Source organism: Leopardus geoffroyi, chromosome C2, assembly GCF_018350155.1.
Source record: "Leopardus geoffroyi isolate Oge1 chromosome C2, O.geoffroyi_Oge1_pat1.0, whole genome shotgun sequence".
In the NCBI taxonomy this organism is placed as follows: domain Eukaryota; kingdom Metazoa; phylum Chordata; class Mammalia; order Carnivora; family Felidae; genus Leopardus; species Leopardus geoffroyi.
The window spans coordinates 93,021,508-93,038,170 of NC_059333.1; the positions used below are offsets into that span (position 1 = coordinate 93,021,508).

General features: G+C 35.9%; 1 protein-coding gene across 10 annotated transcripts in view; it reads right to left on the reverse strand.

Moving 5' to 3' along the window:
- Positions 1-16,663, reverse strand: part of NLGN1 (neuroligin 1) — an 837,200-nt gene that overhangs the window by 648,420 nt on the left and 172,117 nt on the right. For 6 of the 10 annotated variants that reach the window (XM_045502938.1, XM_045502936.1, XM_045502937.1 and 3 more), the window contains exons 2-3: positions 11,042-11,854; positions 10,540-10,599 (exon numbers count right to left, since the gene is read on the reverse strand). In XM_045502938.1, the coding sequence (XP_045358894.1) occupies positions 10,540-10,599; positions 11,042-11,534 (553 nt within the window). In that variant the 5' untranslated portion in view covers positions 11,535-11,854. The remainder of the gene's footprint in view (positions 1-10,539; positions 10,600-11,041; positions 11,855-16,663) is intronic. The other 4 variants (XM_045502942.1, XM_045502945.1, XM_045502943.1 and 1 more) reach the window with 1 other exon arrangement.

Here is a 16,663-nt window from a genome sequence, read left to right on the forward strand (position 1 = left end):
TGAAAATTAAGGACTGTAATTAAATTGCTCTAATGCTATCATTACATAGATACCAGATGAACAAAATTACAGCAAACAAAAAAATAGTTCTTAAATTTAAAAATCATTTTAAAAAGAACTTTGTTCAACTGCCTAAATATGACAAATGAGATAGTATTGAAAATCAATGCTACTACAATGTTAAATTTATAGGATCTTAATTTTAACTGAAACCATATTTGCATGTAAGTAACCATCTGGATAAAATGTTTAAAATTCAGAGAAAGTTTAAAAAAATCAGAATCATTTTATCACAGATCAAACACTTGCATATTTAAAAGTATATAAACTAATGCATAGCATCCTCTCTTGATAGAAAGATACTGAAAAAACAAATGAAAGAAACTTCTCAGGAGAGCACAAAGAATCTACAGGTGTTGGAGGGCCTGAATAGTACTTTTGAGTTCTGATTTGAAAAGAAGCCCCAGCTCCTAACTAGCAGCATGTGACCTTGGATAAGTTATTTAACTTAAACAAGAAACCTATAAAATGGATATAATGATGACCCATTTTGAAATTTTTAGGGGGATTCAGTTTAAAGAAAAGTGGATGTGTGCTTAGTGTCCCTCAAGAATTCATGTCTAACTAGAACCTCAGCATTTCACTTTATAGGTTAAATTGTGCCCCCCCAAATATGTTGAAGTTCTAACCCTGAGTACCTCAGAAGGTGACCTTATTTGAAAAGAAGGTCTCTCTCTCTCTCTCTCTCTCTCTCTCTCTCTCTCTATATATATATATATATATATATATATATATATATATATATATATATATATAAAATTTGTTAAGATGAGGTCATTAGGGTGGACCCTATCCAATATGATTGGTATCCTTGTAAAACAAAAAGTAATTTGACAACTCAATAACAAAAAAACAATCCTATTTAAAAATGGGCAGAGTATCTGAATAGGTATTTTTCCAAAGAAGACATACAAGATGTCCAACAAGCACAAGGAAAGATGTTCAACATCACCTATCATCAGGGAAATATTAATCAAAACCACAATGAGATATCGCCTCACACCTGTCAGAATGGCTATATCAAAAAGACAAGAAATAACAAGTATTGTTGAGGATGTAGAGAAAAGAGAACCATCATGCACTGTTGGTGGGAATGTAAATGGCACAGCTGCTATGGAAAGCAGCAAAAGGGTTCCTTCAAAAATTAAAAATAGAACTACCACACAATCCAGTAACTCCTACTTCTGAGTATTTATCTGAAGCAAATTAAAACACTAATTGGAAAAGGTTTATGCACCCTTATGTTCATCGCAGTATTATTTACAATAGGCAAGATATGGAAACAGCCCAAGTGTCCATCGATGGATAAATGGAAAAAAAAGATGTAATAACCCACATGCACGCAGACACACACACACACACACACACACACACACGCATGCATGCTCACACAGGAATACTCTTTAGCCATAAATAAGAATGAAGTTTTGCCATTTGTGACAAATGAATGGATTCTAAGGGCATTATGCTAAGTGAAATAAGTCTGACAGAGAAAGATAAATATTGTATGATCTTACCTATACCTGGAATTAAACAAACAAACCAACAAAAAACAAGCTTATAGATATAAAGAACAGATTGGTGGTTGCCAGAGGTGAGGGTGAGGGGTGGGAAGAATGGATGAAGAAGGTCAAAAGGTACAAACTTTTAGTTATATAATAAGTAAGTCATGGCATGTAATATACAGCTGGTGACTATAGTTAATAATATGGTAATTCACCCTTGAAAGTTGTTAAGAGTAAATATTAAAAGTTCTTGTCACTAGAAAAAGAATTTTTGTACTTATGTATGGTGATGACGTTAACTAGACTTGGGTGTGGTGATCAATTCAGAATAAATACAAATATCAAATATTATGTTGTACGTTTGAAATTAATGTTATATGTCAATTATATGTCAATTTAAAAAAAAAACAGATTTTAAAAGGGGGTAATTTGAACACGGATATACATACAGGGATAATGCCATGCACAGAGACACAGAGAGAAGACGGCCATCTAAGCCCAAGGAGCGAGACCTAGACCAGATTCTTCTTCATAGCCCTCAGAAGGAATCAACCCTCTCAACCCCTTGATCTCAGACTTCCAGCCTCCAGAAATTTGAGACAAAAATTTCCTGTTGTTTAAACCATACAGTTTGTGATACTTTGTTATGGCAGTCCTAGCAAAGTAAGACAATGACCTTATCTGGAAACAGAGGCTTTGAAAATGTAATTAAGATAAGGTCATACTGGATTATGGTGGGCCATAAATCCTGTCATTGGCATCCTATGAGAATGCCATGTGAAGACTCACAGACAACAGGGAGACCCAGGGAAGAAAGCCATGTGACAACAGAGGTAGAATCAGAGAGATGCATCTACAAGCCAAGGAATGCCCGGGAGGTTTGGCAACCACCAGAAGCTCAGAGAGAGGCAGGGAGATTCTTCTTCAGAAGCTCCAGAAATCATCAACCCTGTCACCTCCTTGATTTTGGACTTTTCAACTCCAGAACTGTGAGAAAATAAATATCTGCTATTTTAAGCCCCACAATTTGTGCAATTTGTTACAGCAGTCCCAGGAAACTAATATAGGAAGTGTTACATTAAATACTCTGTCCTCTTAGAAATGGCTATGAGAAGATTGATGAGTAGAAATTATGTTTCCACATCTAGTCAAGAATTTAAGATGATCAAATCTAGAATGAGTTCATATGATTGCTTCTAGCAAATTTATATACTGGTGTGATTTTTAAAATTGGTCATTTCCTAAACTATTTTAGCATGTACCACCATAATGGGGAGGAAAAAGAAGAGCATTCATAGGAGAAATATTAAAAACCAAAAGATTATCAACAAAACTGTAATGCTAAATCATGTAGAAATGAATTAAAGCAACAATTATATCATAATTGTTAAGCTAGTAGCATGTCCCATATGTGAAAACAATACATGAAAGAAAATATATTATTTATTATACATTGGATAGGAGAAAGAAAAGCAGTTTCTACAAAGGATTTATTTTGCGGAATAACTCTTTTTGCTGGTAACATAAGTCTTACATGTTTTCAACTTCAACCCCAGTTTCTATAAGAAAAAAAGGTATTTATTCTCTGGAAAAATTGAGTTGGACAACTATAATGGTCTTTTAATCATCCGCTTCAGAAGCCTCTCTCTGCCTGTCAGTAAACAATGGAACAATTGATGTTACTCTTTTAAAACTTTACAACGCTTTAGATCTACTTCATTTCAGAGTTCCAACTTAAACTGTTTAGCTTTTAGAAGACAACCACATCTGTCCAAGGCTACTAATTCAAATGTGATCCCAAATCTCTGGTACAATCTGGCTTCCCATTCATCTTTGAACCCCCAAATGAACCAGATGTTGTAATTATTCCAGTATATAATGATTTTTTTTTTCTACTGGCCACCAATTTCATTTTCTGTTTGATCTGGGATCCCAAATAAACAGGATTGCTGTTGTTGCTGTTGTATTGTTTTGTTCTATTCTGTTCAAAAATAGTCTCCTCAAAGAAAATATAATTGGTCACCAACAAATTACGTATTTTAGGACAAGATGTTTAACCTCTTTGGTCCTCCATGTCTGCATTTGTAATATGGTAATAAGAATCTCATAAGATTGTTATGATATTAAATTAATGAAGCTAAATTCTAGAACAAAGTAAGAGCTTGCCAATGTTAATTCTATTCCCATTCCCTTTAATATTACACACCAAACAAAATAAAAATAATCAGATACGGGGCGCCTGGGTGGCTCAGTCAATTGAGCGTCCGACTTCGGCTCAGGTCATGATCTTGTAGGTCGTGAGTTCGATCCCTGCGTCCAGCTCTGTGCTGACAGCTCAGAGCCTGCAGCCTGCTTCAGATTCTGTGTCTCCCCCTCTTTCTACCCCTCCCGTGCTCATGCTCTGTCTCTCTCTGTCTCTTGATAATGAATAAACATTAATTTTTTTTTTAAATACTCGGATGAAAATAGAATCCTACTACCACTTCTACCCATGGAATCCCACTCATGAACTCTTCTTAGTTATTAATGTTAAATTATCTGCCTATGCTCTTTTTAATCCAAAACCTCCAAATGTGTACTAGATCACATCTTTCTATAAGAATGTTATTTTAGCAGTCTACCATCTTCTATATTTTAAATTGTTCTCTTTCTACTATACAAATATTTCTTTCTTTCATCTTAACATACAGCAACAAAATCAACCTCTATTTTCCTTTGTTCCCATTTTTTTCTTCTTTTTTTTTTTTTTATAGCAAGACTCCTTAAAATAGTTATTTATGCTCAGAGACTCCAAATCTCCCATTTTTTTCTTAGACTCCACTCCAGTGCATCAGACTCCACAAAAGTCCATTTGATAGAGTTGATAACTGTGTTTACTCTGATGCGTTTTCTTTACTTAGCTTCTAGGACAGCAACAACAAAATCTTGGCTTACCTTCCATCTCACATGTAACACAGTTTCAGTCTCCATTGCTTTCTTTCTCTTCTTCCAGCCCTCTTAATGTTGGAATGTCTCATGGATTGGCCTTTGGTGTCTTTTTCTTTTCTCTATTTTCATTCAATTCCTTTCATTCTCACTCAGCCTCATGACTTTAATTCTTTACCTTCTATACACAATGATTCCTAAATGTATTCCTCCTATACCTCTCTCTTGAACTTCAAACTGGTTCCTTGATGTCTGTACTTGAATGTCTAAAAATGATCTCAAATTTAACACGTCCTCTAAACCATTCTACATTCCTTTTTTTTTTCTTCCATAGTAATTGATGGCAAGTTTATTTATTATTGTAAGGACTTAGACAAAAAATCTAGGAATCTTCTCTGACTCATTTTCTTTCACAGCCCATAGCAATTTAATGGTGGGGGGGGGGGGGAAATGTGACCTTCAAAATACATCGAGACTATCACGTCCATTGTTATTTCCCTGGACTGAGGCTGGACCAGGCTTCTATGTTGTCTGGACTATAATAGCCTCTTATCTGCTCTCCCGGTTTCCCCACACTCTTCTACAATCTACTCTCAATTCATCAGCCATAATAACTTTTTCTTCCCCTTTACTGAATCTTTCATCCCAATGACTTATTCATTCTATAACTGGAATCCTGTACTTCCCCACTCTCCTTCATCCATTTTTGCCCATCCTCTTGCCCCTTTCCCTTCTGGTAAACCATCAGTTTGTCCTCTGTATTTATGGGTCTGTTTTAGCTTTGTTCATTTGTTTGTTTTTTCTTTATTGTTCAGATTCCACACATAAATAAAATCATATAGTTGAGCATTTAGGTTGCTTCCATATCTCCATATCCTTAATAGGTTGCTATTATAAATAATGTTAAAACAAACATAGGCGTTATGTATCTTTTTGCATTAGTGGTTTTGTTTCCTTTGGGTAAACACCCAGTAGTGGAATTACTGGATTGTATGGTAGTTTTCTTTTAAATTTTTTGAGGAAACTTCATGCTGTTCTCCACAATAGCTATGCCAATTTGCATCCCCACCAACAGTGCACAAGGGTTCCTTTTTCTCTACATTCTTGCCAACACTCGTCTTTTCTTGTCTTTTTGATATTAGCCACTCTGACAGGTATAAGATCATACCTTGTTGTGGTTTTGATTTGCATTTCCCTGATGATTGGTGATGTTGAGCATTTTTTCACATGTCTGCTGGCCATCTGTATCTCTTCTTTGGAAAAATGTCTATTCAGGTCCTTTGCCACTTTTAAATTGTATTATTTGTGGGGCTTTTGTTTTGGTGTTGAGTTGCATAAGCTCTTTATATATTTTGAGTATTAACCCTTTATCAGATATATCATCTGCAAGTATTTTCCCCACTCAGTAGGTTACCTTTTAATTTTGTTCATAGTTTCATTTGCTGTGCTGGCATTACCTCTTTAATAAAAAGTTGGATCATTCTGAATCTCATTGTCTCTCTCTCTCTCCCCTTTCATATATACAACAGTCATAATTGTTCCTTAACTACACAACACAAACTGTCACCTTAATGCCTTTGTACTAGCTCTTTACTCTCCTCTTTCTCCGAATATCCACTTCACCTCCCCAGATAACCACTTCATCTCCTTCAGGTCTTTGCTGGAATGAGGGCTATGCTAAGTATCTCATTTAAAATTACCTTCATCCATCACATCAGCACTCCTGATCCTCCATATTCTGTTGATTTCGCATCTTCTTACACCTTTTAACTTTAACTGTTAATTGTGTTTATTGTCTATAATTTGTCTCCACACACTAGATGTAAGCTCCAGGAGGTCAAGGATTTTTTTATTTTTTTTTTATTTTTTTTATTTTTTCATGGATGTAATGAATCTCTGGGTCTTAGAACAGTACTCTAACTGGCACAGAGTAAGGACTCAATAAATATTTGTTAGATGAATAAATTTGTTAAAAATATATGAGGCAAGAAGGAGAGCATTCTGGAATATAATCTCCTTTTAAACACATTAACAATGAAAGGAGTAGTGTTATACATATTTAATTAGGGAAAAATCATTCTCTATGTACAACAAAGAACCAGATAGACCCTAAATGTGTGGAAAAGACTCTTGAATGAATTCAATGTTACCTCAGGTAATGGCTACTAAACGGAGAATGCACAAGTAAAATACTTATGAAAATCAGGAATAAAATGCTCAAGGAGTAAACAATTATGCAAGAGTTGTCTATTAAGATTCTAATTTTCTGTACATTAAAAATTGAGGTAAATGAGAAAATTAGGTTAACAATTTCTCACCACTGAAGAAAGGAAAATCAATTCTGTATTCATCTCAGAAGAGCTATGCAAATAACAGTCAAAGTGCTGGAGAAATGCAAAGCTACACAACTCTAGGGTATCCATGAGCCAATCAATTTGTTTGTGGATTCTCTGGGTCCCTTGTTCCTCCTTCTCATGTTTACTGCCTAATATTTGACCACTCTTCTGTTTGTTGGCAACTCTCACAAGACAGCAAACTAAAAAAACAAAATGAAACATAAGCAAATTAAAGCTACTCCTGATAGTAACCAGGAGAAAGATGCTGAGATTTTTGCCTAGACAGTAATAAAATTATGTGTAGGATTGAAGATCTGAGTAACTACAATGGTTACTAACATGTTTTCTGGAAATCAGTTGCTATCATTGTCTTGACCCAATTCAATTAACGGGAGCATGAAATTTACCTAAAATAGAGTCAACAGGTAGAAAAAAAAGAATTCATGACATTTTTGAAAGGAAGAAAAGGAAAGGAAGATCAATAAGGTAGAGAGATATATTACCAAAGCTATAGAAATCTCTAGAGCAGGGGTGCCTAGGTGACTTAGTAGGTTAGGCATCCGACTCTTGATTTCAGCTCCAGTCTTGATCTCAAGAACCATAAGATGGAGCCCCACATCTGGCTCTGAGACTACATGGAGCCTGCTCGAGATTCTTTCTCTCCCTCTCTCTCTCTGACCCTCCCCTGCTTGCTCTCTTTCTTTCTCTCTCAAAATAAATAAATAAACTTAAAATCAAAAAAGAAATCTCTAGAAGAGGTAATCTAACACGATGGAAATGCATCTAATAGAAGCAAGAACTAGAGACAAACCTATCACTTACTGGCAATAGAAATTGGGTCAGAACACTTAACCTCAGAACCTACTTTCTTATTTATATAATAAGGATAGCAGCAGTATCTTTTCTCATAAATTTGTTGGTGATAAATTACATCTGTCCTCTACATCCAAATTCCAGTTTCTGTCACACGTTATCTGCCCATTTGGCCAAGTGTTGACAGCCATCCCATTTTAAGCCCCCATGTTTCACTTTGCAAGGATAAAACCCTGAAGAAATATCTAGAGAGTAATTAACATATGGCTGAAACTATCATGGGAAATATAAAAAGATAGATTGAAAAGTGCAACTAGGACCTGTTTTAAATGAGTGGGAGCCTATTGGTAAAATGTTTTTCCCCCTTCAACTGAACAGGATAATATTACAAAAGCTCTATTTAAAAACTATAGCAAGGGATCTCTTAGACAAAGTAAAAGATCCTGTTATGCAGACTAAAGTGGAAAAAATGCTTTGTTCTTTGTATATTTACTTGAATGCAGTAAGTTCTATGAGAAGAAAGATCTTTGTTTCATTCATTACTGACTCCTTTGCATAGTGCATGATTTAAGCAATTAAGAAATAGTTTTGGATGAATACAGTATGCACGGATTATAATGTACTTGGCACAGGGATGGGGGTTCACCCGCCTTGGAAGATGACTACACACAGTTTTTTTTAAAAGATAAATAATAACAAACCAAAATATCTTATCACCTATAAAATGCAGCACACCTATTCCTATACTTCCTGAATCATCATTTATAAACATCTAGAATTCTGTTGAAGAACTTAGAGTCCATATGAGATAAATATTGGCATAGATAGATAGATATTATAAATGACTAATATCGTCTTAAACCAGAATACTATGATTTCATGAAGTGACCAAAAGAGACCTTCCATGATAGAGAAGGAAAAAAGTTAAGTTTGGAAAAAAGAATTCTACTCCTCTGCTTAAAGTCAAGCTCTAAAATTTAGTTTTATTTAGTTTAAGAAAAGCTATCTATATAGAAAGCTACATTTAAAATCTTTGTTATTTAGACTTTGGAGTAATATACAAACAGCCAATGAATGATCAAAATTTATGTATTAATAATAAGATATATTAAATACCAAAGCAAAATAATTGTTTGAACTGCTTAACATAAAAGCACAATAGATTTGGACTCTAAACCACACAGACTGAAGTAGGTATCTACAGATTTTGTCCTCAGGCTAATTACAAATGAGTTCAAAGTTGCCAAAGTAAATAGCACAGCCTTACACACCTCTTTGCCAACTCTCTCATACAGCCGATGGAACCGACCATCTAAAGAATGATGAAGAAGAATTTTCTGATGAATTCATTCCCCCCTGAAGTTATATGAGAGGAAAGGTCACTTTCTCACTTACTAGCTTACCTTTTTGGTATTTTATCATTTTCTTGATTGTACATATTTTCATGTATTATGCTCTATTTATGCATTCTTTAATAGCATCTTTATTTATGACTTTGTGAATCAACATCTTTGTGATAGGAGGTGAAAGTCACTTAGTTAATTACACATGCTTGACAAGCTGCATAATAATAACCACTGCAGTATTGTACATTAGTCGAAGGTATGTAAATTACTGCAGTTATTCTCATTTGGGGAAAAACAAGAGACTTTGTTTTGGTCATTTAGAACACCTTTGCTGTGTCTGTATCTGTGCTTTTCTCAAGTATACTGTGCTTTTAACCCAAATCATGGCATCAATAATAAAATAGAGGTTAAATCCCATTCTACTAGTATGACCAAAGAAATAAAAACCAAACCAAAAGTCAATTGAATGCGAACACTCTGGTCAGCAGTTGAGATTTTTGTTATATGAAACTTCTTCCATACAATGCAATCCTCATAAAACAGAACAGTTTAGACACTCCCTGCCCCACCAGGATGTTGTAATGAAATCTGACTTGGTCCAGCCAGATTAGAAGTGCATAGGGAGACAGAATGTACAGCACTGGAATGTTAATATGACTTCTGTATGAAGATTGGAAAGTCTACAAAGTTATGAATAAGGTCAAAATAACACTTAGATGATTTACTGCCATAAAAAATCATACTCTCCTATGAGTGATTTACTGGATGTTCTATAAAAATGGAGTGTGGACAAGCTACATTCAGATGCAAGCTTGCAGCTGTCAGTGTGTACATGTGCTCAATCTGGCTAGAGGATGATTTGAAGGTTGATTTAATTGTAGCTTCTGAATCATGTTCTTCCCTATGTGTTAAATTGTTTAACATAAATACAAAAATGTTAAAGTAATTTTAAGACTGTAAATATTTAGTATAAAAATCTGTAAAATCTCATTCTTTTCTGGAAGAGTAACTGAAAATATAGACTATCTGGGAAAAAATACCATGACTGAATAATGGTGACTACCAGACAGTTACGGCAAATTTACCCTTATCGGAGAAAGTTCACAGGGCTTTCAGAAGTAGCTGAGAATAAACAAACAAAAAACTAGGTGTGTGACAGAGCTGACCAGTGTTAAGAGGAACAGAAATCTGTATCTGTAGAACAGGGTTCAGAGATAGTCGACCAGTTGGTAAGGCAGCATCATTTGTGTTCCTTGCAGGCAATGTCATAGCCTAAACATATCTTGTCCTCTGAACACAAACTCAAAGCAGAGATTCAACTCCTATTGATGCCACCAGCACCAAAACATCAGGCACCACCAATGAGCTTTGTCAATATTATCCACTCAACTACAGCTCTCCTTAATCATCTTTCTATTCCTTGACATGCCTTCATTAAATTCCAAATATCACCTAACCATTTACTTCTGAGCTCATCAAATCATCCTTAGGGAGAATATCTTCTTCCTCTGTAAGCTTTTTCCCCCATTTTTTTATTTCCACTTTTATACATACCTCCTTTTCTACATATTTTCTTGCCGGGTTTTCTGGCACATTCCTTGGATATTCTTTTTACTGAAAAATGAATAGAAGACTAGAAAATAACATGGCGCTCCATCACAGACCGCCGGAACATGCAACACCACTATCTAACTTAATACGCTCCTGCATTTACTGAGTGCGAAAGATCCCCAATTCGTTGAGCCTGCACATGCAATGGAGAAATGTTGATGCATCTTCTCAGAAGTCATTCGGTAGGAAATGGAAATTAGGAACCCATTTCTACCTGAATATACGTGCTGTGGAGGAAAGAAAATGAGTAGGCACAGGAAAAAATAAGAACAGAAACATTAACACACATAAACAAAAAGAGCAGCATGCAAGCATGTAAAATATGTCTACATGCCAACAGGAAAAGCCATGCATGCTACCAGTACACATGAATCAATATTGTTAGAACTTAGAATAGAAAAGAAAATATAAATTTATCTCCCTGTTTTTCCTGCAGTAAACTCACCATCCTCAGTCGGAACGTATATGTTTAAATATAGGCAGTCTTCACTCTGGTCTTGCACATATGATGAAACCACATCCAAGTTATTAGTAAACCACACAGGAAGCATGACTTCTGGCAATCTGCCATCAATGATATTCTGGGGACACACAGGAGCAAACTGAGTTGCATTCCTGATATCTGACCAGGGAGATGGTGGTTCTGGAGGCTGAAAACGATGTTCCCCTGTTGGTGGGGCTGCATATGGAACCCCAAGAAACTGAATAACAGGCCCCAAAATTTCATTATTGAGTTCTTTCTTCATCCCTCTTATCTTGCCAAAGTTGGTAGTGACCAGTGGGTCTGCATCATCCAATTTTTGTGAAAGCACATGGGCAGCCTGAAGTAAACATCCCAACACACAGAGAGTCAATGAGGCACCCAATCCCCTGTGTACCAAGCCTGCCATTACTGCTCTCCACACATAATTTGGCCACATGCATCTGGGCAGTGCCATGGTCCCACATTAGTTGTGTGGTTGTCTGGTTACAGTGAGGCAAAGGTATTTGTATCCGCTTTAGAAAGACTGGATAATGGTAGAACACACCTCCAACTTCTTCAAGGCAAGCTTGTCAAGAAAAGCTCAGAAAGCTCTTTATGCATCCAGTATCTCCCATTGATTTCACATGTATTGAAGTAGCATCTTCAATCATCACTATTTATCAGACCATATCCTATTGACCATTCTGTTTTCCATAGTAGCAATGTGACAAGAGTGGCCATTGACTGTAGATTGCCCTCTTACAAATCAAATCCAGTTAGCAGCAGATCTGCATCCTAAAGAAAATGAAAATAAATCATTAGGATGAACAAGCTGAAATAGAGCAATAACTAGATGTTTTACAAGCTACAGAAATACATAAATAGCGGCTAGAGTCAGTTAAGTTAAATACTACCATAGGAAAATTATGGTTTGATGTGAGGTGAAAGGGGAAATAACTGATTATTAGATCCTTGAAAAACTTGCCTGCTGACTTACACACATTTAAGTGGAAGCGGGCCTTTTCAAAATATGCGATTTCAGGAGCATTTCACAGTACACTTTTAAAAAAAAAATACTAAAGGCTATATGTAAAATTTCCCCTTTATTGATGGTCTTCAATCACATCAAGGAACTACAGAAGTAATCAGCAAACACACTAAAAATTAGAATTAAATAGCAGAAAACCTTTTGAAAATTATTGGTAGGGAATTAGTGGAATGTAAACAAACTATAAGAGTGACTATATATATTTAAAAGCAAACAAACAAAAAGGTGGTCCCCAGTATTATGCTACATAGAAAAAACAAAATTAATGTTAGAGCAAGAAAACTAACACTAGTTCAACTGTGATCATTTAAGTGCAACTACCTTATAAGATCAACCTCCTTGATGTTTCTCAAAAGTTTGCACCAAATCATTGGGTATAGGTCCCTTACCTTAAATTAAGTTTCAAAATTTTTAAAGATAAAATGGCTTCAGACAAATTTGAAAAAGAAACAGAAATTGGCATCTTTTTGAGGACTAAAGTGTTTTTAGGTTTTTTTTTACAATCTAGCTATATTTTAAAAATCAGTAAATTCTCAACGTGAAAATTAATTTCTGCATCAAAGTCAATGTATTGTAAGTTACAAGTTTTGTTTTCACTACCTATCAGAGATCAAAGGAACAATAAAAAATAAAGTGTAGTAGTTCTGTGAAACAATCATACCTAATCACCACATCTTGCATATTAACACTAACAGAACATCTAACACTGTTTACCCAATTCAACTTAAAACACATCAGGATAAAATGTAACACTCAGTGCAGTGCAATTCACAGCGTAATCTTACTTTAACTGCAAGATAGCATACAACTCGGCAAATTCATCTTTTCTTGTTCAAGCAACCTTTTAAAGTGCTTACTTTGAAAATAATAGTGTTGATTTGTATTACAAATGGTTCTATCCTGTCATATTATGAGAAGATTCCCAAAGAAGTGCTGGTCTGGCAGTGAGGCTGCCCTGACTTTGTGTTACCGAAAAGGAGATTGTACAAACTATATAGGGCAGTGGGAGATTTGGTTCAGGCCTGGTGTTCCTTTAGCTCTGAACAATCCATCACAGAAGGCAATAAGGAGATAAATGTCTTTCTTCAAGAGTACTTCCGTCTGTGTTAATTCATAAACCTTTGCTGTGAAAGCTCATTAACATACAAAAGGCAGGCTTAGACCCATCCCATTCCTGTCTCAAAACTCGAGCACATACTGAAGATTTAGCTACACGAACCCATTTCTATTAAGAGTACACAGTGTTTATTTTTGTGCAGAATCGTGGTGAGCCACAGCATGGCTGAGTCTTTCCTAGTCACATTTGGTGGTAAAAAGCACCGTATCAACAGATGAAACACAACAGTCAGTCAAGTTAATGGTAGAAAAGCCATTGTAATTATGTCCAGGAGCCCCACAAAAAGATATGAGACTCCAAAAAGACAGCAAGCAATTAAGCCTTATATGCCATCCTGAGCTAAGGAAAGGGAGAGGGGGTGTGGGCGCTTCAAAAGGTAAGAAGGCATATCACAGGAAGATGAGACAAGGAAATATTTGGTAAAGAAAATTTGCCCTGCCACACAGGGCTCCTCCAAGGAACAAATCAAAGTACACCTGGTGGAGGGTCCAAAATATCACTACGAGTAGGGTAATAAAATAACCAAAGTCACAACAACAGAGAGCAAGTAACAATCTCCAGAAAAACACCTCCTGAAGGGCCAGGCCCTGGACAGTGTATGACCCTCCTTTAATATAGTAGTGCTCGTGGGTGCAGAGCACGCAGCAAACTTTTAAGACACATAAGGGACAGAAAGCTAGCCAAATGACGAAATGGAAGAATTCTCTTCAACACAAATTCCAGGAAGTAGTGACAGCTAACAAATTGATCAAAACCGATTTAAGCAATACAACTGAACAAGAATTTAGAATAATAGTCATAAAATTAATTGCTGGGCTTGAAAACAACATAGAGAGGACAGCAGGGAATCTATTGCTACAGAGATCAAGGGACTAAAAAATAGTCATGATGAATTTAAAAATGCTATAAATGACGTGCAAAGTAAAATGCAGGCTGCCACAGTGTGGACTGAAGAGGCAGAGGAGAGAATAGGTGAATTACAAAATAAGATTATGGGAGCGTCTGGGTGGCTCAGTGGGTTAAGTGTTTGACTTCGGCTCAGGTCATGATCTTGCAGTTTGTGAGTTTGTGAGTTTGAGCCAATTCAGGCATTGGGCTCTGTGCTGACAGCTCAGAGCCTGGAGCCTGCTTCAGATTCCATGTCTCCCTCCCTCTCTGCCTCTCCCCTACTCACAATCTGCCCACCCCCTCTCTCTCTCTCTAAAAAATAAACATTAAAGAAAAATTGTTTTAAAAAATTATGGAAAAGGAGGAAGCTAAGAAAAAGAGAGAGAAAACAAAATCCAGGAGTATGAGAGGAGAATTAAAGAAGTTAAGTGATGCAGTCAAATGGAACAATATCCATATCACAGGTATACCAGAAGAAGAAGAGAGAGAGAAAGGGGCTGAAGGTGTACTTGAACAAATCATAGCTGAGAACTTCCCTGATCTGTGGAAGGAAACAGGCATTGAAATCCAAGATGCAAAGGGAACTCCCTTCAGGCATAACTTGAATTGATCTTCTGCACAATATATCATAGCGAAACTGGCAAAATACAAGGATAAAGAGAGAATTCTGAAAGCAGCTAGGGGTAAATGGGCCTTAACATACAAAGGTAGATACATAAGGGTAGTAGTAGACCTATCTACTGAAACTTGGCAGGCCAGAAAGGAATGGGAGGAAATCTTCAATGTGATGAGCAGGAAAAATATGCAGCCAAGAATCCTTTACCCAGCAAGTCTGTCACTCAAAATAGAAGGAGAAATAAAGGTTTTCTCAAACAAACAAAAACTGAAGGAATTCATCATCACTAAATGAGCCCTACAATAGATCCTAAGGGGGACTCTGTGAATGAAATGTTGCAAGGACCACAAAGGACCAGAGACACCACTACAAGCATGAAATCTATAGATAACATAATGACTCTAAACCCATATCTTTCAATAATAACACTGAATGTAAATGGATTAAATGTTCCAACCAAAAGACACAGGGTATCAGAATGGATAAAAAAAACAAGACCCATCTATTTGCTGTCTACAAGAGACCCATTTTAGACCTGAGGACACCTTCAGATTGCAAGTGAAGGGATGGAGAACTATCTATCATGCTATAGGAAGTCAAAAGAAAGCTGGAGTAGCCATACTTATATCAGACAAACTAGACTTTAAATTAAAGGCTGTAACAAGAGATGAAGAAGGGCATTATATAATAATTACAGGGTCTATCCACCAGGAAGAGCTAACAATTATAAATGCCTATGCACCGAATTCAGAAGCACCCAAATATATAAAACAATTAATCACAAACATAAGCAACCTTATTGATAAGAATGTGGTAATTGCAGGGGACTTTAACACTCCACTTACAACAATGGATAGATCATCTAGACAGAGAATCAATAAAGAAACAAGGGCCCTGAATGATACATTGGATCAGATGGACTTGACAGATATATTTAGAACTCTGCATCCCAAAGCAAAGAATATACTTTCTTCTCGAGTGCACATGGAACATTCTCCAAGATAGATCACATAATGGGTCACAAAACAACCCTTAATAAGTATAAAATAATTGAGATCATACCATGCACACTTTCAGATCACAATGCAATGAAACTTGAAATCAACCACGGGAAAAAGTCTGGAAAACCTCCAAAAGCATGGAGGTTAAAGAACATCCTACTAAAGAATGAATGGGTCAACCAGGCAATTAGGGAAGAAATTAAAAAACACATGGAAACAAATGAAAATGAAAATACAACAATCCAAACGCTTTGGGATGCAGCGAAGGCAGTCCTGAGAGGAAAATACATTGCAATCCAGGCCTATCTCAAGAAACAAGAAAAATCCCAAATAAAAAGCACCATATCGAACCCAAAATACAGAAACTGGGTGGCACGTTAAAAATCTCCATCACCATTTTTTATTCAGCCTTATTTCCAAGTACAGTGATTTCCAAAAGTTCTTCTTTATACACCTGGTACCTTATTAATATTATAAAGTAATTATTTCATTATTAACAAAGAACACTCATTTTTGTATTCACAAGCCCTTAACTGTGTTAAAAATAAAGGGGGTCCTGTTTACCACTGATGTGATACTTTAACACAAGTTGTGAAGGATTAGATTTCTGTACACCAGGGTAAATTTTCAAATTCTAATAACATTTTGTTACTGAGGTTACAAAAATGTCCCATTTTACAAGGGCTTACCTGTATGGAGAATTATGGTATTGACCCCAAAGATTTATTAATAACAGTTGTCCAAGTCTAACCTAAAAATATGGCTTACTTAAGTTAATGAAATTTTAAATATGTGTGTAAATTAGTCTGTGTGTGTGTGCACATACATGTATAGATTACTAAATATAAAGACTCTCAAATTTCTTGGCAGACTTTTTTTCCTATTTATTGGTGCTTTCTTAGCTTTTATATATGCCAAACCCTTAGCTTTTATG